The sequence below is a fragment of the Trachurus trachurus genome (genome assembly GCF_905171665.1).
Source record: "Trachurus trachurus genome assembly, chromosome: 15".
In the NCBI taxonomy this organism is placed as follows: Eukaryota; Metazoa; Chordata; class Actinopteri; order Carangiformes; family Carangidae; genus Trachurus; species Trachurus trachurus.
Window position 1 is genome coordinate 11,326,226 of NC_139906.1, and position 22,405 is coordinate 11,348,630.

The following is a 22,405-nucleotide window of genomic DNA, read 5'->3' on the forward strand; positions in this document are numbered from 1 at the left end:
CCTCAGCATTAGTAACAGGGACACAGTCCTTCCTCCTCTTCCTCGGTCACCTCTCGGTGACCTTAAAGAAATGAGATCAGCTCACTGACATGTAAGAATTTAATATGAAATAGACCAAAGAAAACCAACAATTTCATGTTTTATGAGATAAATGTAGCAGCAGCGTTTCAAATTATTGTCTTGAATCACATTATACTTTTTTTTTTTAACCTTTAGCCTCTGCCTGATGACTTCAGACTCTCATATGTGGAAAAGTTTCCAGTTCTATGTCCAGGCTGCTGGTTTGACCCTCAATATGCTTCCTTTAAAGTGGAAAAGAGGTGAATACAACCTCCACAGAAAACAGACATTAAAATGAATGAGGCAACATTATATTAACTTAATGAACTTAAACTGTAACAGTAATTTTATTTACTTTTAACTTAAATAATATATAATTTGCCAAAAGGATGTCCAAATATTTGCACACATCTGGAAGCAACGTAAAGGAAAAACCTGCAGACGTTACTCAGGGCTGAAATACAATTCTCCCAACATCAGTTTTTAGGCAATAACTTAATGTACAATTCATATTTTCCTCAAAAATGCTACATTTAACATCAGTCAAAAGATCAGACAGTGGAAAAAAAAAAAGTTCTTCCATGTTTTTCCACTTCTATTCTTTGTTACTTTGCACAATAAGTAGCTTCATTTTCTAACTTCTTTTCTACAGAAAACATGTAAAGAACGGGATGAATGACTTCTGAGATGAAAGAGAAGCTCTGAAAGAAAGAACAAACAAAAAGGAGCCAGAAGGATTGTATTGATGATTTATTTCATTCATTTAGGTAAACATTTTATTCAAAAATAAATTACCAGAGATATCTTTAAAAGGCAGACAGACATCGTCTCCAAACCCACTCGCCACAATCACAACAGTTTTGTAGCAGAATCCAAATATTCACACGTGTTTCTATGAACGTCCATCCTAATGTAAACCCTACAGCAGCAACTTATCGCTCTCTAACAAACCACAGACTGTTAAGTCGATCAAGAGAGGAAAAAAAAAAAAACAGCCACTGTGAACTGATTCACTATAAAATGTATACAAAGTTCATTTTACATATTTAATCCGACATACATGCCCTGTCTGTAATATGTGAACACAGAAAAAAAGAGACTGTACAGTACGAGACTGGCGCTTGAGGTGAGAAATACTGTGGATGGAATCGATGCAGAAAAGAGCTCAGACAGATGTGATGCAGCTGTTAGTGTGTCGACTACAATACACAGGGGAGCGTTCAGATTCCTGTTTAGTTGTCGATTTAAAGGAAGCTGAACTGGCTGATTGTACGAAGAGTCAGGTGATCTATTGTCAGAGTGACATGAGTTCACTAACACGACTCTCGAGTCTGTCAATTCAACACAAAGCTGCAGCCGGCAGCTAATTAAACAGGTGAGAAGCTGTTGGGTGAAGCTTAACGTTCATCTGACAGATACGATTATATGAGTGTGATCAATCTTCTTACTTAACTCTTGCCAAGAAAGCACATAAACATTGTCCACTATTCCTTTAAGAGAAGTTTCAGCTAAAAAAAAAAAGAAAGAAAAAGTTATACGTCTTTATTTCTCCAAAAGCAAAGAATCAAACTTATGGCCTCCTATATAAAAACAAAAGAAAAGCAGAGGGGAGCAGCCAGAGCTGAGTGTTGATGTGATGTGATAAAAGGCAGTGGAAGAGACAATGGTTTGAAATGACAACCCTCTCTGGCTGCCCGACTATAGCTGGGCGCTAAAAGCTCTTACACAAGCTCAACGCTACGACTCAGCAGCTCCTAACAGCGTGCAGAGGGCAGGTCTGCTACCACACACACACACGCACACACACACACACACTACAGGTCCGATAAAACACGTCAGTTCTGAAATTAAAAAAACAAACACAGACCCAGAAGTTCGGCTGAGAGGCCCCCGCAGCTCTCCTCAGTGTTACAATCACAGAGTTATTAAAGGGAGAGACAGATGTGTGCAGATGCTCTGTCCTGAAGCAACCTGAGGCCAGTTTGATTATATGAATGCACCTGGTTCACACACATACACTCTGCAAGTTTAGTGAAGAAACAATGAATGAAGCAGGCAGGAGAGTGAGTGAGCTGCTAGAGCGTCAGAAGGAAAAGCAGACAGAGATTTGATTTCTTTAAAAAAAAGCCTCTCCAGCTCGTCCACGATTAGATTAGTACAGTTCATTTACTTTTACTTGGTAGAACCAGTGAACGAACAAACAAAAACAATCAATCAATCGCCTCATTCTTAGTTTTGTCAGTTGATTAGTCACTTGTGCTTGTAGGAAACGTTACTCAACGGGCTGAGGAGAAGAGAGGACGCTGAGCTCTGAACCGTCCAGCCTCTAAGACGTGACGATTCAATGCGGGGTTTTTTTGTTTTTGTTTTTTGTTTTTCAGTTTGCATCCATTGTTGATTTACAGCTGCCCACAGCGGTGTCAGTTTTCCCTGAATTACAGCAAAACAATCCTGAAGCGAGTTGCAGTCCGCTACCAGCAAACCTGTATATGTGTGTGTGTATATGTGTGTGTGTGTGTCAGCCTACAGTGTGTGTATTACAGCATCTATCACAGCGCGGTGGCACACAGGAGAAGATGACCTTCCTTCAGGTCCTGTTTTGGCAAGAGGCAGCGCTGCCGGCGGCGTGCGTCTCTGCTCCCGCTCCTTCTCATACTGAAGGTGCAGTTTCTGCTCCGAGGCACTGGGGGGCGATGGCGAGCAGGACACACACACACGCACCGCGAGGCCCAAACAAACAGGTCCACGCTGCTCATGTGAGAACGGGTCAGTGATTTAATGACGGGCGTTTGTGGATGAAGAGAAGGGGGTGGGAGGGGAGGAAGGAAAATATAAACAAAAGAGGGTCAAGCTTTGGTGTTGAACTAGTTCCACAGTTCTAGGACTGAACACATTGAGCGAGTGGGTGAGAACGGGGCGGGGGGATGGACATGACAGGAGGGAGATGAGGAGGAGGAGGAGGGGGGGGGGGGTGACGAAGAAGTGTCAGTGAGTCTTTAACTTGGTGTGCTGCGAGCCTTGTTCTGTCAAGCTGGCTCTGATTGAGTTAACCACCGTCTGTCTGACGTTGTCCTCCATATAATGTTCACTTAGCGGCTTCAAAACCTGCAGCAGACAAATAAAAAAAGGAGACAAAGAAGATTTCATGTGAGAACAGATGACGTCAACTCGGCTGAAAACCGACAGAGAAACTGAAAGACAGCAGGTTCGGGAAGAGAAAAAACATGGCAGGTAAAAGAAATTAAAACAAAACAGGACGTCACAACACGACTGAACAAAACCTCTTCAACTGAAACAAAAACACCGTCAACAAATAGAAAAAAAAGGAAAGTGTCTATTCTTTCCACATTGACCAGAATAAAGATTGTTAGAAACCGTTTTGGGCTGCGGCATCCTGAGGTGACTCTGGCCTGCCAGTGTTCAGAGGATTTCTGCGTCCGCATCCAGAGGTTAAAGTAACGATCCGGCACCGTGGGACTGAAAATGAGCAAGAAGGAAACCGGGAAAAAAAACTGCTGCGGTGGGTTCAGTGTGAGAATAAAATCTAGTCTCTAAGAGCGGCAGGCGGCCGGCGGCTAGTTGGTCTTCTTGTAGTTGTTGTTGTTGTTGTTGAGGGGAGTCAGAGCTCTGAGTCCCAGAGTCAGTCCTGAAGGGAATGAAGGGAGGAGAGTGGCGGGCCACGGCAGGCGCCTCGCCACGGGCGCCACGAGTTTGGAAAGCACCTGAGAGGAGGAGAGCAGGGAGGAACGGGAGAGTTAAACAAGGAACAGGACGGACGGACAGATAGATAGACACTGAGAGAGAGAGAGGACAAGAGGTGACAGAATCAGAGGAGTGAGGGAAAGGAAGGAGGACGCAGAAGTGCAAAAAGAAAGAAAAGAGGAGAGGCTAAAGGAGGAGGAGGAGGTGCAGGTTGAGTTTTGGCCATAAAATAATGTTTTTCTGTTCCTTACTAAACTAAAAACAATTTGCTATATATCCATGTGTATAAGTATGGATATGTGTATGTAGTATGTGTGTGTGTGTACATGTATGGGTGTGAGTATGAGTGCATAGTTACAAGTGTGCAGGTAGGAATATGCATGTTTTTTCCTTTAGATTGTACTGTAAGTATATGCGACTGTACATCTCAATGTAGATATATCTCATTTAGTTAGTTATTTCTCGTTGGCCTTATTGGGAGTGGGTGGGTGGGGTTGATCTGTTGTTTTGTGTTCTGTAACCTGAAAAAAGGCTCTAAATAAAGTGTTTAAAACAAAAACAACAATTTGCTGTGCTCATGTGGTTTGGTTGTTTCTCTGTGGACAGACGTCTTCACAAAAATAACCTGGAAGTGATAATATGGAATATTTTTTGCATGTACGCGATGTTTTGAAATCTAAAAAAGCTAAATGTTGATGCGTAGCGAGGAAAGGGAGTCAACCAAGGAGAATAACAGGAGAGGGCACGGAGAGGGGAAATCAGGCAGGAAGTTAAAAAGGGCAGATAAACGGGAACCGGCACCTCTCACCTTTCTAATCGTCTTCTGTGAAGCAGGGGAAGGGGAGAGAGACACAAAACAGAGAGAGGGAGAGAGGGGGGAGGTCAGAGGAAACACGAGGGCTGAGGTTGTGGTGGATCCCAAACACTGATAAAACTCCAGAGAGATAAGAAACACAAACGTTCACGCCGTCACACGCCGACCGAATCTGTGGTCAACAACTGAACCAGGAATGAGGAGAGAGCAGAGAAAAATAACAGGAGGTGCTGACAGAGTGTCGGAGGGCAAAGGAGGTGAGGGGAGGGGGCGCCGAAAGGTGAAATCAAACAATGGTTCTCTTGGTGAGATGCATGATGGGATGCAGAAGAAGGAAACCTGATAGGAGTTTGTTTCTCAGACTTTTTAACACCTTCAAATCAAAGGCAACAAAAGGAACTTAATGTAAAACTTGAATTAATAAAACAAACAAACAACAGAATCCGAAGGTGTTGACACACACACGCACAGTTAGATATTGTTATACGCTGGGAAAGAAAGAAAATGAAAATTTAAAACAATGCCACTCGTATCTTAAGCTTTAACTTCAACAAAAACCATAAACTAATCTCCCACTTTCCTCAGGTCAGATATTATGTTTATCGATGCAGCGATGATCCTTTAACACAACAGGACAACAGAACACACATCACATGTTGGAGAAACACACTCTACCTGCACACTGTAACACATTTCTGGTTAAATCTATACTCTTATTTTACCCAGTAGAATCTGGTTTTTGTTTTAATTGGAAAGTGCAGAGGCTATTTTTTTGTTTTGGTCTAAACCAGGGGTATCAAACGTGCGGCCTGCAGGATGAACTTGCCAAGTGTGAAAATTACATATTAGACAGAAGAGGCATATAAATATATTGTTGAGATTGCACATGTTTTCTCAAGAAATGCAGGTTGTTCATCATGTTTTGTCAAAGGACAGTTAATTAACTGTAAACATCTTAATAATGTATGTGTACTTCTTTGTAATAAAAGGTAAAAATGTAGCGTTCTCTTTGTTTATAAGTTATTATGCTATTATTTTACTGGTCCAGCTCACATCAGATCAAATTCCGCTGTTTGTGGCCCCTGAACTAAAAGGAGTTTGACACCCCTGATCTTAACAATATGAAGTTTGACCAATCCTGGATTAAAAAAATATATATATTAAACTTCTGGTGCAAATCATCTTATAACTGAATAATTTAACTCCTGACACTGTTATCCTTCAGATAACCAAACATAAACCTCATGTCACACACACAGCGACAACCCACCTGTTCCCAGAGCGTCTCGGCCACCAGGTCTATCAACGTTCCCACCTCCCGAAACTCTCCGGAGTACTTCACATACGCCCAGACGCAGAGCGACAGCAGCGCCACGCCCATGACCAGGTTAGCCAGCACCGCCAAGGTGCTCAGGCCGATGAAGCCCGTCACGCCGGAGACCACGTAGGTGACGAACATGACCGCGAACAGCGTGGCGGGCGTGCGCGCCGCGTAGAAGATGTTCTTGCCGTCGTTGTGTTTGGAGAAGTTGGTGAAGGTCTCGTCCAGCTCCGACTCCAGCTGGTTCTGGTAGCGCTGGCAGAACTCGTCGCCGCCCATTTTCTTCACAGACCGAAAGAAACGTACGGAGTGCTCGCGAAACTCCCCATGGCAACGCTCCAGGTCGCCCGGGGCGATGTATGGCTTGTCCCCGCCACAGACCTGAGGAGGAAGGACACGTCAGTGACTGAGGAGGCGGTGAAGACAGAAGACAAAACAATGATGTTTGAAGTTTTGTATGAGAAACTTGGAAATAATCGTTTCAAAGATGCATCGAGGTTCTTAATGGGACGATTCTGAATCGATGCAGTTACATCACATAATCGATATTTAAATTAAAAATAATTAATTCAAGTTTGATGATGATGTTCACATACACAGACAGTGATTTATTTTATTTTAAAACACTATGCCAACATTCAAGTTTTTCTTTGTGTGTTTAGACTCCAAGGAAGCTGCTGTATTGTGTATTATCTTATAATCGAATCGAACCGAATCTAATAACCGTAATCGAATTGAATCGTGAGGCCAGTGAAGATGCACACCACTAAAATTCACCAGGTCACATTTAGCAGGATTTTAACTATTCAGGGATCCAGACTGCCCCTGAATGGAGGCATTTTGCCCATAAAATTTGAGACAGTGCAAGTAAATTTTTCATCTATTTATGCATGTGCAATCAGTAAATTTGCCTCTTTTAAAGAAAAACTGGGGAAACATTGAAGTGGCGACACAAAGAATCTGTTATCTGTCATTACAGGTGTCAGGCCAATGTGTGTGAGGATCATGAATTAAAAGGAAATGTGAATATTTGCTTTGCAAGTTGATTTACAGTGCGAGTCCCTAAATTTTCAGCTTGTGCTTCTAAAATTTTAAGTTAGGGGGCCTCTGTGCTCCTGGTAAAAAAAACATTAGACTGGAGAGTCCTGCTATTCTATTAAAGTGCTGCAAGTTTCCTGTAAACAACACTGAAAGTGGGCCATGACTACGCCCTGGTGTCATTCTCAATGACATCTGATGGTCCCTGACTTCAGGTACCTTCATTATAACTGAAGTGACTGTGATTCATGAGAAGACGGTGATTCATGAGGATTGTGTAACACAGACATGTCCCTACCAGCTCCATGTTCTTGCTGTACATGTCTTTGGCTCCTGCCACAGCTGTCAAGTTGTTGGCTTCTGCTGTCGCCTGACAAACAGGAAAAAAAGAAAGAACAGGTTTCAAGATGAGAATTAATCCTTAAAAAAAACACACAACTCTTCAACGAATACTTCAAGAAGATCCTTCAGGTTTTCAGAGTGAGACCAACCTGCAGCATGGACTTTGGGTGAGGCAGCTCCTCACCTTGGTAGATCTTTATGTAAGCCTGTAGGAATGTAAAACAATACAGATGATCACACCAGTGTCTCATGGACAATGTTACTATATTCTGGCACAGTAACAATGGCTTAAGGCACAAAACTGGTGTCACACTCACAAACACAGTCGTAAGTCACTGTGAGTAGGAATAAGCACACCTGTGTTCTTCACTTCTACCCGTTATGTGTCCATGTTAAACTAAATGGAGGTTTGACTTTCCTCCTCTTCTATAGTGTATCAGATTTTTTTTATTCCACTGTGGCTAACTATCATAGCCATTTTTTCAATTTATTAACCCTAAGGCTTTTGTTTGTGTGTTGGCAGAGTTTATGTTCTGAAGCTTCATATTCGGCCTGTGATTTGTCAGTGTGAAAGCTGGAGAAGTAAAATCCTGCCGGACCTTGAAGTACTCGAGGAGATCTCTGCAGGTGACTTTATTTCCTCCGATCTCCTTCTCTACCAGTCGCTCTGGGGCCAGGAGGAGAGGCACCAAACTGGCCAGCTCCCTCTTAAAATCAACATCGATGTCTGAAACACACAAAACACACACACACACCTTGTCACACTGGAGCGCACATGACATTTTAAGCAGCAAGCAGCCTTCAGCCATCGCTCTTCATTATTCATTCATAGTTCATGTTCCAGTTTTCCCACCTTTCAGCCTGCCATCAAAGTACGGGTTGGTGGCCACCTTGAGGCCAGGATGCGGCAGCAGGAAGCAGCCGATGTTGGAGAAGCAGGAGTGGATGTGCTTCCTGACGTTTTGCAACTCCTCGTGTTGGTTCTGTTTGACCTGTGTCAGCAGACAACAACATACTCTTCTCAGTGGAAGTGAAAAGCTTATCTGTGTCACTGACTGATGAGCGACTATGCACACACATATCGTGCTGAGCAAATTTGTGCACGCCTGAACAGATAATGTCATTAAGTATGTTTGCAAAGAGAGGTGTGGTGTCTGTGTGTGTGTGTGTATATGTATTGTGCGGCAGGAACAGTGAACCTGTGACCTGCTCCATAAATGTGCAGAAGTATGTTGAATAAAACCAAACTGCCAACTTGATTAAATACAGTTGTTCACACCTGTAGTCTTTTATCCAGGAAGGTGTTGCCTCCCTCCAGGCCGTAGTAATGTTCATAGGGATAACTCCAGTCCCGAATCAGGAACATCAGGGACTGAAACACAAGCAACATTATTTTTATTTTGGGGGAAAAGAATTGATTACAGCGAAATCAGATCATGTCATTAGATTTCTATGCTTAAATATTTAAAAAAGAAAGACAGACAGTTCCTTGTTGTCTATTCTAATTGAAATCATATTTTTCCATTCTGCTCCGATCACTTGCATGCACACTTGGTTAGCAGAAGCAGCCAGTACCTGGAAAGGTTTCAGGTAGATCTCCTCCATTGCCAGACGACCATATTCTGTGAAGAGCTACATAAAAATTAGAAAAACTAATTAGAGCCAGAAAACAGAGAGAAACTGTAACAGACTCTGGAGCTGCTTTTGAGACAAACCTGCAGATGCTGCAGGTCGTCCTCCTGTATGTTCTGGGACAGATTGTACACCTGAAAAACAAAAAGGAACAAAACAATATGAAACATAAATGTTGATAATCTAAGAGAGAAAAACAACGGTACATAACGGTTTATTCTCAAAACAAAATGTGCTTTACGTCACACCTGTACGGAGCTGGTCATCGTGCTGAGGGCGAACACAGTAGCACAGTCCTTTATGGTGGTCTGGCAGTCAAACGCTCCCTGAGTGTCGACCAGGAGAACGGCTACCTGTTGGGACAGGATGCAACAAATGTATCATCATGAAATTCATCTTGTAGGCAGGCAGAGTGTGTTTTTATGTGTATTTGCTTTGTGAAATTTTGATCCAACTATGTATAAAGCACACAAGCACCTGCTCCTGCATTGTGTTTAGGCCAAGAGAGAGCCAGCACAATCTAAGCAAAAACCAACATGAAAAGTCACTGCATATCTGTAAAGGGAGTAAATCTTTGGAATAAACTTGACTATGAATTAAAAGACTGTAGCTCAATCTACAAAAAAAAAAAAAAGTATAGATCCAACAAATATACGGCTATATCATTACACATTGGAGAACTGGGAAGTCAAGCTTGTTTGTTCTTAGTCTTCTCTTTTGTTTTGCAAATACAAGCCATAATATTTATTCTGTCCGGTTTTTTGCTTCTTATTTTCATAGCCTACACCTTTTTGGTCCATGTTTTACTGAATCAATGCATTTCACCCCGTGATAAGTTGTTCTTAATTGACCAAAAATAAACTTAAACTCAATCTAGCAACATTTAATTTCACATGAGGTTCATTTCAGGACTTTGTGTTTTGTTTGTCTACCTTGCTGCCGTCTGGCTTGTCGACCACAAACACTTCGCTCCAGATCTGAATTCCTGTGGTCTCCCTCTCGCAGCCTCCCCTCCAGGTGAAGCCTGTCAGGGGCTCATCATCACCCCCCATCCACGTCTCACCCTGAAGGAAGAGGGGGGGGAAAAAGAGGAAGAGAAATAAGGGAAGAGATGAGGATTGGGTAAGAGAGCAAAAGACAGACAGACGATCAACAGGGGTCGAGAGAGCAAATACAGTATGAGATAATGGTTCGAGAGGAGGAGGAGTGGAGAAAAAAGGGCCACAGGTCAATAGACTGAAGTTCACAAGCTTTTGGCTCAGATCAATACATGAGGAAATGTAACTTCACCAATAGCTGCTGCTGTACTTTATCTTGAAATCACCCTCATCAGAGAAAAAAAAAAAGAGTGTGTGTGTTTGTCTGTGACTGATCCAGAAAAAGTATTTAATGTGTTTTTAATCAAATATTGTCATGACATACATACACTAGAGTGTTGTTTCCCTTTATTGAGTGTGTAAAGAAGTTAAATCTCTAGCTAATCATGTTATATAAGTACTTTTCTCTTGTCAACCTGTCTGACTAGCCCATTGATGTCACACTTGGACACCCGCATTGCAGCATTGGATTTTTTTTTTTTTCTTGTCCCAAGGGAGTCGTATACGGGGAGGGAACTGGGATTATGTTTACGAGAATTGATATGTTTGTATGTATGTAAACTTTTGCCTTTATAACCGAAAATGCCTTAAAGTTATTTAAAAATAATAATACTGTCATCATGGTGTCTAACCCCCTCCAAACAAAAACAAAAACAAAAAAGAAGCTTCAACTAACAGGAACACTTTGTGCCCGGGCCTGGCATATGGAGAGAACCACAAACAGGAAACGTATAAATAAGGCTGAAGAGCAAACACCTGATTTGCAACTCAAAACAAAAACCAGCACTGATTCCTGGTGACGACATCACATCACAGCGGATCTCTCTTGCATAACTGACCACTATCTTATGACCGGGCAAGATGATAGTTTGTCATTTGATTAAAAACAAAATACCTGCAGTGCAACGATACTCCACATAAACACATGTCTGTGGTTTACGATTTACTGCTCTGACTGTGGTACAGTATATAATTCAATATAAAAGAGGCACGGGGTGAATAAATAGCCTCGGTGTGAAGGGGAAAAATGTGAACACGTGCAGATCTGGTCAGACTTGCATGAATAGCCGTGTTCATGCTGCCCAACAGCTGTGAGAAAGGGTCGTTACATTCCTCCATCTTTTCTGTGGGTGTACGCAAGTGAGTGTAAGGTGATACTGGCTGATCCTGTGTGGCAACTAAGCTGCTGCTGCTGCTGCTGCTGCTGCTGCTGCTGCTAGAAGCACTGGAGAACTAGTTGTTGATGTGTCGCACAAAGTTATTAGACCTTCACAGGAGTGCGTCTGCGTGTGTATGAATTATATGGGTATGTAAATTCACTGCTTTGTGAAAGTTGCATGTCACCAACAAAAGGACAGACTCTACACACACTCTCTTGAAAAGACAACATAATTACTCTGAGCAATAAAGAAAAGTACAACACTTGTGTACCTAACAGGTGGAGACTTGTTAAACCTTTCTTGTTTTATTGATGCACCAAGTTCGTGTTCATCTTATTCACCCGGCTGAGTAAGAGTCTCAGTATGAGACCCGACAGGAGACACTTGTCTTTGCTTGTCACACACGCTGTGATCTCATCTGCTGCGCGTCATCTAGTCCACCTGTTCTCACAATCTCAACCGACTGCAAACGTTACAAAATAATATTAAGGCCCCACAGGAGGCGGCACGAGCTGTGGTAGATTCACTTAGCACATGTAAACACCCCTCCAGCAGGGGACTCTCACGACTGGTACAACTGAGAATAATTACCTTGAATGAACTTACGACACTGTGTACCAACTTTAAAAGTACACCTGTCAAGCCTGATGTAACACAACGGTTCCAACATGGTTAACTTTTATGATGCCTGTGATATTCAGTTTATCATTTAATTGTCTTTGAGCATTGAGTTCATAGGGAGTGGTGATATCGAGCTACCCCCTGTCCTCTGTCACCCTCATATTTGAAAATAGGGAGGACAAAAAAAGTAGAAACACCTCTAAATATAATACCTTCTCCTATCACTTTAAAAATATAAACATATTTGATTACAGTATTGCATTACAGTACATTGTAGAGCAGGGGTGTCAAACGTGTGGCTTGCGGGCCAAAACCGGCCCACCAGAGGGTTCAATCCGGCTCATGGGATAAATTTGCCAAGTGTGAAAATTACAGAGACAGAAGAGGCATAATATTGTTGAAATTGCAGGTATTTTCCTCAAGAAATTCCAGGTTGTTAAAAAATGTTTTGTAAAAGAATAGTTATTAACTGTAAACATCTTATACTTGTACTTCTTTGCACTAAAACAAAGGGAAACATTTAGAGCCCTCAATATTTATAGGTTATTATGCTATTATTTTAATTGTCCAGCCCACTTGAGATCGAATTGTGCTGTATGTGGCCTCTGAACTAAAATGATGGGATGGTTGCAATAAATGCATCATATGTAAACATCTTTAAATGGTATAGGAAATGAGCAGACAGATATATGGTTAAAGCAGATATCAGCTTCACGGCCGTTTCGGCTAATGCTGCGTTCAAGGCAGGCTTTTGAAACCGTAAGTTACAGCTTCAAGTCACAACTACGACTTGGTAGCGTTCCAGGTAACCCGTAGCTCGTGTTTTTACCATCCTGTTGTCTGTGAAAGTTCCCTATAACGGCCACTCGTAACTTCCGACCCGTGAACTCGTACCAGATCCAACTGGTATGACTTCACAGGAAGGAAAAACACAAAGTACGAGTTTCTTTGAACGCACCATGAGTTAGCAGCCCCCGCCCTTGTCAGGCATCAATTGGTCCTCGTGCTACGTCACCACATTCACGCGCATCCCTTGGCTGCACACACAGCCCTTCATGCCGTTCTCTCTCCTCATTGGATAACACTTGTATCCCACAAGGAAAATTTTCTCCTCGGGTTACAGCAGAGCAGAGTGACGGAGAGACTCGTGTTTAGGCTGAAATACTTCATGTAAGTGATTGCTGACGGAAAATAGGACTATTTAGGACTTATATTAACAAAAACATTCCACTGATATCTGCTTTAATATACCGTATATAGGTTTGGTTGGTCTAGTCCAGGGGTCGGCAACCCGCGGCTCTAGAGCCGCATGCGGCTCTTTAACGCCGCCTAGTGGCTCCCTGGAGCTTTTTCAAAAATGTTTGAAAATGGAAAAAGATGGGGGAGAAAAATATATTTTTTGTTTTAATATGGTTTCTGTAGGAGGACAAACATTCTTAACGTTTTCCAATGCTGTAAAAATGTGTAGAATAAATATTCAATTTCAACATTTCTGTCAACGAATATTTACGTCATAGCCTGCGACACAGGTCTCTATCAGCAGGGCGGGATGCCAGGCAGGTGGCTGTTGTAAACAAACCAGCGGATGCGTGATGGGCGATCCCAAAGGAAAAAGGAGAAAAATAACTGAGGAGAACAGAGGATTTAACGTTTCTTGGACCGAATCATTTGCATTCATTGCCAATGCGGAAGGATTGCCTGAATGTTTGCTCTGTAGCGAGAAGTTGTCCAATAACAAAAAGAGCAATGTGGAAAGACATTTTCAGGGAAAGCATGCCACATTTGCAGCCGAGTACCCAGTTGGGAGTGAGAGAAAAAGTGCGATTGCATTACTTCTGCAGAAATTAGAGGAGCGGAAAAATAGATTTAAGAAGTGGATTGCATCTCCAAACTCCACTACTGGCGGCATCGCGCAACAGAGTAGTCACGTGGTGAGTCGTTCTCTACAGAATGCACTGCAGGAAAAATAAACATTTAATCATGAAGGCTCATTATGTATTTGTAGTTAATTTAGTCATTTTGATAAGCTAATATAGCTACTATACATACAGCATGCGTTGCCTTCATTATAAGGGTTATATAAGGCTTTTAATTTTTTGCGGCTCCAGACATATTTGTTTTTGTTTTTTTTGGTCCAATATGGCTCTTTCAACATTTTGGGTTGCCGACCCCTGGTCTAGTCCAAATAGTGTTGAGTAAGAGAGAGAGAGAAAATAAATTGTTGTAATTGCCTCCAGTCTGCTCTCACCAAGAAAGTGGCCGCTACACTATACAAAATTCATGAAGTGAATAACTTAACGTGTCTTTGTATAAAAACCGCTGTGATTCTTCAACAGATCAATAGAAACAGTATGAAAACCACGCATCACCTCACCTGACAGTGCATGAACCGCAGCATGAAGTCCAGCAGGAAGGACTTGCCCTTGCGGAAAGCACCGGCCACAGACACAACCACTACGTTCAGGTCCTTCACGTGATCTTGCAGCAGGATCTTCTCCAGCGCCGCGGCGTCCAGCTCAAAGCTGTGCTCATCCTCGTTGGCCAGGACGATCTGGATGGGCCTGGCCTTCTCTTCCTCTATCACGGCCTGAGGAGGGCATTAGTTTGAAATCAGTCAGACAGACAGCTCTCGAGGGCATTGAGAGTGGTTCATGTGATACCACTGTGCTGACGAGGCAAGTTTGATGGAGGAGATGGAGGAACTGAAAATTACATTGAGGCAACTCAGACAACAAAGCAACAGGGAGTCTGGTAGAAAGCAAAGACGCAGCTTGAATTCAGGATTTTCTGAGTAGAAGAGCAGAATATTTGTTTTTTTTCCCCCTTGAGAATAAAAAGCCTTGGGGATATTAGGATAGTTTGATAGTTTCAGCTTCTACAATGTGTTCTGCTGCTTATATCATAGTAAAGTAGGTTTGGAAAAAAGCTACTTGAGGAATTCACTAGACTCAGTGAAATTATGTTCTTTTCTTTACAGATCAAACACCTCCATGAGAAATCCAGGAAACAATTTTCAACAACAACACCAACTGCTTTTAATGAATGGTCTTTAAAGGGAAAGTTCAACATTTTAGCGAATTCACCTACTGCCATAATCCCAATAGTCATAGAGGTGGGTTCATTACCTATCGGTGCATGTTGTTTTTAGATCGGCGGGGCAGAGACGCGAGCTGCTCAGCAAACACAATGGAGGTGAACGGTACTTTTGCCTTTCCCTCTCGTAATGTTACATGATTTTTTCATAGCGTGGTGAATGTGCAGGTCATGACTTCTCCAAAAGAGCGTTTTGGAGTTGTTGGATTGTGTATTTGATGAGTTTGATGAGGGACAGGGGACATTGTATCGTTCACCTCTATTGTGCTCGCTGAGCAGCTCACGTCTCTGCCCCGCGGATCTCAAAACAACATGCACAGCAATAGGCAAATTTGCCAAAATGCTGAAAGAAAAAACTATCCCTTTAAAATGTTTGGTTTGTAAATGAAAGTGTGTGCTTGTCAGTAGAAAACAATTTGAGAGGAAATGCATCAACTCTTCACCTCATCTTCGTGAATCCCTTCATCTGGTGAGGGGGTGAGGCTGGTGTTTTTGCCCGAGTTCGAGGACGTCCTCCTGGGAAGAAACTCATCCTCCAGGTCTTCGGGCTTGGCTAAAGGGGGCTTCTGTTTATGCCGAAAAATAGGAACATCTTCCACACCGCTCAAGCCTTTGGAGAAGAAATAAAGAAAGTAGAGAGAAGAAAGATAAAGTTACACTGATACACAAGTCCATGCTGCATGTTGGTGTTGCTGCATGAGGGATGTAAAGTGAGGAGGAGGAGGAGGAAGAGAGGAATGTGGAGCCGGGGTTATGTGGTAAGAACAAAAACTGCTTTTCTAAAGGAGCGAGTTTCATTGTAGTAATTTTGGTTATGTGAGAGACCGACTATTGTTTTGAGTTAAAGAGAACGTGTAATGCCCTACATGGGTCAAACCATGGACAGGAATCTTTCCAGCATACTGTGCTGCTGGGCTAAATACTTTTATCCACTCTGGTCTACCCATCTAGGTCAAGCTTGAAAATAGCCTTGCACTGAAAAAGGACATAAAAAAAGTGGCAACAAGGACAGTGTTTTCACTTTTTTCCCCCTCTCTCTCTCTGTTTTTCTGATGCATCTGTAAAGGTCTTTCCCTTGAATCTAAAGCACATGTTTCTCTTCAAATGTCATCATCTCTCAAAGTCACAGTGCCACAGCAGCAGTTTACTAACACAGTACCAGATGAGAAGCCTGTTACTTTCAGAGCTGCAGCTTACAAATATTTGATGAATTTGCGGATGAATGGTTAGTCTATAAAATTTCCCAACAAATTTCCTAGGCAATCTGTTAGAGAAGAGGGAAAAAATAGCTCATAATCCAGAAACTGGGACAAGGATGATCCTTTTTTGTATTTTTTGGCTTGAAATATGACCAGTCAATTATCTAAAATATTATTTTTCTGTAGATCTATTGATTAATGCAACTCTTCATCATCCCCTGCTTTCTATCCTTAAGGAAAATGTGTTCACATGACACCACTGGTGCAGATAAATACAACTTCCACGGCCACGTACCTGACATGAAGTCTACTCAACAGGTAGAACAACACGTAGGCAAGGCTACTACACATTTGCTCATTCAAATACGTCAATGATTATCCATCGGAACGTACCAAGATGTGGCTCCACCACATTCAAATCAGGTTTCAGCAAAGCAGCAGGAACGATGCCTTTCAATTTGGTTTCTGTCCTTGTTAAAACACAGGACTTGTACCTTCTGTCACTGATGTCCACAGGGTGTCCCAGTTATAAAATGTAGCTTACACATCTGAAGACACCAGTGCTACAAGCTTATGTTAATATCACATCACACACACACAGACAGACCTTGGATACACCACCCGTAACCAAACACACTCTGATGGCAAATCAAGATGGCACACACGATAATGAAGACATGCATTTGGAAACTTTTAATTTACCCTCCACTAATTGACCCTTCGCCAACTCCTCCCACAAACGGCTATTGTCCAATCCTACGTTAGCAACCGTAACTATAGGCCTGGCAAGCTTTCCGCAGTGAGTCATTACCTTGCTTTTGTGGACACATTTTGAGACTAAAAACGAAAAACATTTGTTTGTAGAGAAGGATGTTGTTGCTGCTGCTGCCACTACGGCGGTGGCGGCGGCGGCAGCAGCAATATAGAGATGTTCAGATACGAGCGGACTTTTTTTTCGACTTGAGCAAGTGTAAATATGGGGATAACCATATGTTCACCTCCGAAATGACAGCTGTACTTTTAGGGCTTTTACCTGGGCTTTTAGGCGAGGGATCCTCCAGGCAGGGACTGCTTTCACTGACTGATACAGCGGTGGGAGAAAAAAAACAGCAGCCAAAGCTGTATGTGGTTCACAATCGCCCCAAAACTTGCAGTTTGACAATGTTTCATGACCAGTGAGATGACCTAAGTCATCGTGGGTTGATAGACGGTAAAATTACCGGTCCTTACGGCTGCTCTGTACATTGTCCAGTCGTGTCGTTGAACAGATGTTTTATCCTCCTGCGTGAGTCACGTCACTGAAAACTATGAATGATCTTTGTGACTTCTTCTCTCTATTATCTCAGAACAGTTTATCCAGAAATTTGCTGATATTTCCTTTGAAATCGATACCAAATATTGCCAGGAGCATGGCTGGGAGTGAAAGCTTGCCCGCCGTAGCAACAGTAACCAAGGGGGCGGGGCTTACGCGAAGGGTCAATTAGCCACACAGATGCTGATTAGGGCTGCAAGCAACTACTGATAATTGTCATTACCAGCTACCTGCTGATCATTTCCTCAAATTCTGCCCCCTGGTTTATTCATCTTCTAAACCATCTTCAAACCAGTTTTGCCCAAACTACAGTTCAAAGACATTCATTTAACAAAATATAAATAAATCCACACAGGCGTGATTAAATATTGTTTTAGTTATCATCTAATCCAGGGGTATCAAACTCATTCAGGGGCCACAAACAGCGCAATATGATCTCAAGTAGGCCGAAAGTGCCTGTGAAAAGTTCTTGTAGTTAAAGATAAAATGCATCAAATTGCTTATTTTTTCCAATATTGTACAGTCTGAATAATTAATAAGAAAAAAGTTGTCGTCCATGCACAAACAGACAACTTTAAAACTGGATATTGAAACATCATCGACCTGCAGAGTGCTGCAGATCCCCACAGTGCAGCAACAATGCTGAGCTGCTGTTTGAAGAGCTGCTGTAAACACTGGTGCAGTTACAGTAATCTGCTCAGCGCGCACACACACAAACACACACACACACACACTATTAGCCCTGCATGTTTCCTCAATCTGTGGCAGTGCAAGGTTCCCATCCAACCCGGAGCAGCACTCAGCAGGATGAAGTGGCACACAGACTGCAGCCATAGAGGAGACTCACACAAAGACACTATTCTGCCCGGGCTGCGAGCGAGGAGTCTGTGCTGCAGCAGAAATGTGTGCGAGGGAAGAAAAAAAAAAAAAAAGCACAATAAGTAGCAAGGAGGCATAAACAGCCCATGAAAAACCATTAGCTTTGCTGATATGCACTCACCATTACTCTCACACTTCATGATAAAGTGGCTGATGCACTTGTCCTACTCCTCGGCTTTCAGAAAAAGGAGGGCAGGACTAAAATTAGCCACTTTATTTTTTGTTTTAATCTTATGGAGGCACTGAGCAGATGTTAGTTGCCTGGCCTACATGTTTTCTTGCCCATACACTCCACACACACACTCACAGAGAAAGTTACGAATGAGGGATGAGTTTGTGCAGTACGACGCACACACACACATCCACTTCCAGATCTGATGGGCTCCTATCTTTAACTATGCATGGCATGAACAGTGTGCGTCTGTGTGGAAGCCAGCCTACATCTCAGCACTGCGTCCCAGATCAGCTCCCCTTTCCCTTTCCCTGGACTCCTGCACTTATTATACCTGACGCAGACTTTTGATACGGCCTTGGTCCACTTATCTGGAGCAGCTGTCTAAATACGGGAGGTTTCACACTTTAAAAAAGGCAATTTCACTGGCCTTTAAAAGAGGTTTAGTGAAGTGTTAAATTGAAAAAAGCCATTGGGAGTAAAGTTGCAACACAGAGAAAAATACTCAGCAAGAAAGATTATGCAAGATATTTGCAGATTCCCTGTAAATTACAACAACGTTTGACATTTTCATTTGGAAAGCAATGGAGAGGACTGGCACTTTAAGTATTTGGAAAGCAGGCACAATTTATGCAAAAATCTCTACTGTTGCAACACTGATCATTAATGCCAGAGCTTCTCAAGCAGGGTTTCAACATGCTCCTCTAGCCTTCCTTGTGACTCTCACAGGCTGCGCATTTAAAGTAATTTGGGGGGAGAAATTGTGTTATTTAGTTGTTTATTCGATGTGGAGACAAGAAGACCGCTGCAGAGGCTGAGTTTATGAAAGAGAGCAAGCAAGCGATCGACTGTAGCTGATTAAGATGCAGGTGCACTGACTTCCCTGCCTGCACACCAGCAGCACTCAAACGACAAACCTGACTCGGCCTCTTTGGACCCGAGTCAAGCAGGGCAAATGTTTAGTTGCAGCAAGAAGCAGGCCAATCGGGAGTCTGTGTGAGGACAAAGTCAAGATTAAGAGTGGACTCGGTCAGTGAATGGTGTTTCCACAGAGTCAGCTGACTTGGATGAAAGTAGACATAAGGGTTATCATGATAAGGGACTCCTATATCAGCGATGAGCCCTGGAGAATGACTATTAACCATTTGCTTACCAGACTGGACAAGGTTCAGAGAAGGGTAGCAGTATGTTAATGAGTAAAACTGGCTGGTTTTCACAATATACTGAAGCTACAAGGGAAAATTGCTCTCTTTATTGATTAATCTGCAGATTGTTCTGTCAGTTAAGAAACAGGCCTGTGTCTGTGACATCTTCAGATTTGTCCAACCCAAGCTCCTAAACTGAAAGGAAACTGTACTGTATCACTTTAGATAAGCCACATCATTTAGAGGCAGGAAGTAGCTCATTTCCAAGTAAATTTAGTTGGCTCTATAAAGTGCTTGTAATGCTTTAGGCTAAATCCTGTTCAAGGATGGCAGCACTGTAATGCGGCGAGAGATCAATATTTATGCGGTTTATGTCATAGTTTCTGAAAGAAAACCCTAAAACCATAAGCTCAAGCTTAACAAGCCACAAAGGGGTCATTTTCTTCTTTACTCTGAAAATCTTGGGAAAACAACATCATATTCCTGTTCACAAACTAACATTAAATCCACAGTTCCAGAGTTTATTTTGGATGTATAGACGTTTGAAATAGTCAAGCTGGACTGAAAAAAAAGTGCTGTCTGACCAACAGCAACAAAACGTTTCAGTTTCACTACAATGTGTGACAACCAAAAGCATATTTCCTCATTTTTGAGAATGATATCTGTCATTTATTGTTGAACAATTGACTGGGATAATATTCAATACAAAATTTAATTGACCACTTGTTACAGAGCAGATGCTCCCCTATATAGTATCTTACATTACCAGACTGCTGAATTCTCATTAGTATTTGGTGATTTGGTCCTATCACTTGCATTGATCAGAGCTAATTAAACCTGTTTCAGTGGGAATGTGAGCACCTGACAAGTGTTTAAAAGACAGACTTGTGATAATAGTGTGAACTTCTCCTTGAAAAGACTACACACTAACACATCTTGTTATATTCAGTGGACAAAATTAGCCTTGCAATTACGGGGATAAGTCTTCTCCAGGCAAACTGAACAGACTAATAATAGACCACTTAAAAATATCCGAGTCATTAGTGGGATGAGAAGATTAACGTATGTGAAAACCCCTTTACAGCAAACTGTACAAGCTGGTAGACAGTTACAAAGTACACAAAAGGAAAAGGAAACTAAAGTACACAAAGATGTAGCCTACATATGTGAATTATTATATTTTTAGTTAGTCTTATTCTATTTTATCTTATTTTCTTCTGTTCTCTTTCATTTTAGTATTTATTTAGATGCTGTTCACCTCTATATTAATATATTAATCACACTTTTTGTTGATTTTCCTCTTAGACTTTATTATTGTCATTGCACAAACAACGAAAATGGTTGCAATCCCATAGGTGCAGAAAGAATAAATAGATAAAAAACGTATTTTCTTTTTTTATTATTATTATTTTTATTAATCTCACACACACCATAGCTACTATTGCACATTGGTTTAAGGTGCATTCAGGGCATCAACGGCTCTTGTCTTTGGTATTTGTCCTTAAGAGCCCTGTAGCCTATCTCCTGCCTGATGGCAACAGCTCAAGGAGTTTGTAACGAAGGAAAATCAATAAAAGGATCAATAAAGTAATTCCTAATCTGAACAAAAAGGAAACTACTGGCACGCGTTATGGTTGGCAGGCAAGCACACGGATAAACCCCGCCGGTCCTGGTCCTCCTAACCCTAACCCTAACCCGGGGCCAGGTGAAAGTGACGGCTCGGTCGGACACAAAATGAGCCGACAGGTGTCGCGTTTGAATTTTTGTATCCGGGTCAGAATTAGTTTTCAAACCCCAAAGAGTCCCACACAGCGAGAGAGAAACAGAGAGCATGTTTTCACACCACCAACGTACTTCCGTGTAGTTAATTTTTAAAATAGTTTGAACGGTGTTGATGACGTTAGTTTAACGGTCGAGTGGAGTGTTGTTGTAGCATGGTAACCACGTTAGTTAGAACACCGCGGGTCTGGTTTCCAACTGACAACACACACAACACTGGCTAACGGTAAAAGCTTTGGAGAGTTTGCCGAAGACAAAGACAGACAGAAACAAAAACACTTTACATTTTAACTCCCCCTTCAGCTCAGCTCGGGCTTCTTGTCCCCGTATCGGTTCACGTACACACTACACACACTCGGACACTCGATAAAGTCAATAGCCGCTGTTTACCTTCGTCAACGGCTCGGCTTTTGCGGCTGGACTCGAAGTGATTTCTGCTCCTCAACCCGCTCACCTCCGCCATCTTGGACTACTGATATCTGTGGCTGACGTCAGAGAAGCTTCTTTCTTCCCTTCATACTGCCCCGCGAGGCTGCCGCAGCTGGGTCAACTACACAAGCAGCATGCACGCTAGTTGTTGTTTTTTTTTTCTTTTCTTTCTTTTTTCTTTTTTTATTTCACCACATTTATACTCATGTATGTTTTGTAAATACTCTTTTTTTTTGTAATATACACCATCCTCACATGAGTTTTAAATTACTTTCTATTGCCTGCGGTTCTGAGTGCAGGGGCGTAACAAAGAATTCCGGACCCCTGTATGGATATTGCCCCAGGCAGGGAACCAAGGTCATATCCTGTATTGTTTTTGAAAATGTGGGTGTTTTAGCAAAGGAAATGCATTTAGGTCTAATTCACCAGATTTTTTATTTATTTATTTATTTTTTATTCTCTTGATGTCCCATAATCTCACAATAATTTAGACTTCTGTAGTAGGGAGTGGGGAACCATTATATATTTTAACACTATCACAGTAAGTCAGTAGATTTAATGGTACATAAACAACTATAAGTAATGTTAAAGGGTTATTTATAGTTAATTA

The 22,405-nt window shown here is 42.1% G+C and overlaps 1 protein-coding gene across 2 annotated transcripts; it reads right to left on the reverse strand.

Moving 5' to 3' along the window:
• Positions 1-792: 792 nt before the first annotated feature.
• On the reverse strand, positions 793-21,901 carry LOC310998414 (atlastin-2-like). Of its 2 annotated transcripts, none has more exons than XM_083988450.1 (14): positions 21,757-21,901; positions 15,324-15,490; positions 14,162-14,374; positions 9,842-9,973; positions 9,158-9,262; positions 8,993-9,043; positions 8,853-8,909; positions 8,557-8,649; positions 8,131-8,269; positions 7,877-8,004; positions 7,427-7,483; positions 7,234-7,305; positions 5,847-6,278; positions 793-3,165 (listed from the first exon to the last, which is right to left on the reverse strand). In XM_083988450.1, the coding sequence occupies exons 1-14, from the start codon at positions 21,827-21,829 to the stop codon at positions 3,046-3,048; spliced, it is 1,839 nt and encodes a 612-aa protein (XP_083844576.1). In that variant the 5' UTR covers positions 21,830-21,901; the 3' UTR covers positions 793-3,045. The 2 variants fall into 2 exon arrangements, with proteins under 2 accessions (XP_083844576.1, XP_083844577.1); XM_083988451.1 differs by lacking the exon at positions 793-3,165 and adding an exon at positions 3,240-3,782.
• Between the last annotated feature and the right edge of the window lie 504 nt (positions 21,902-22,405).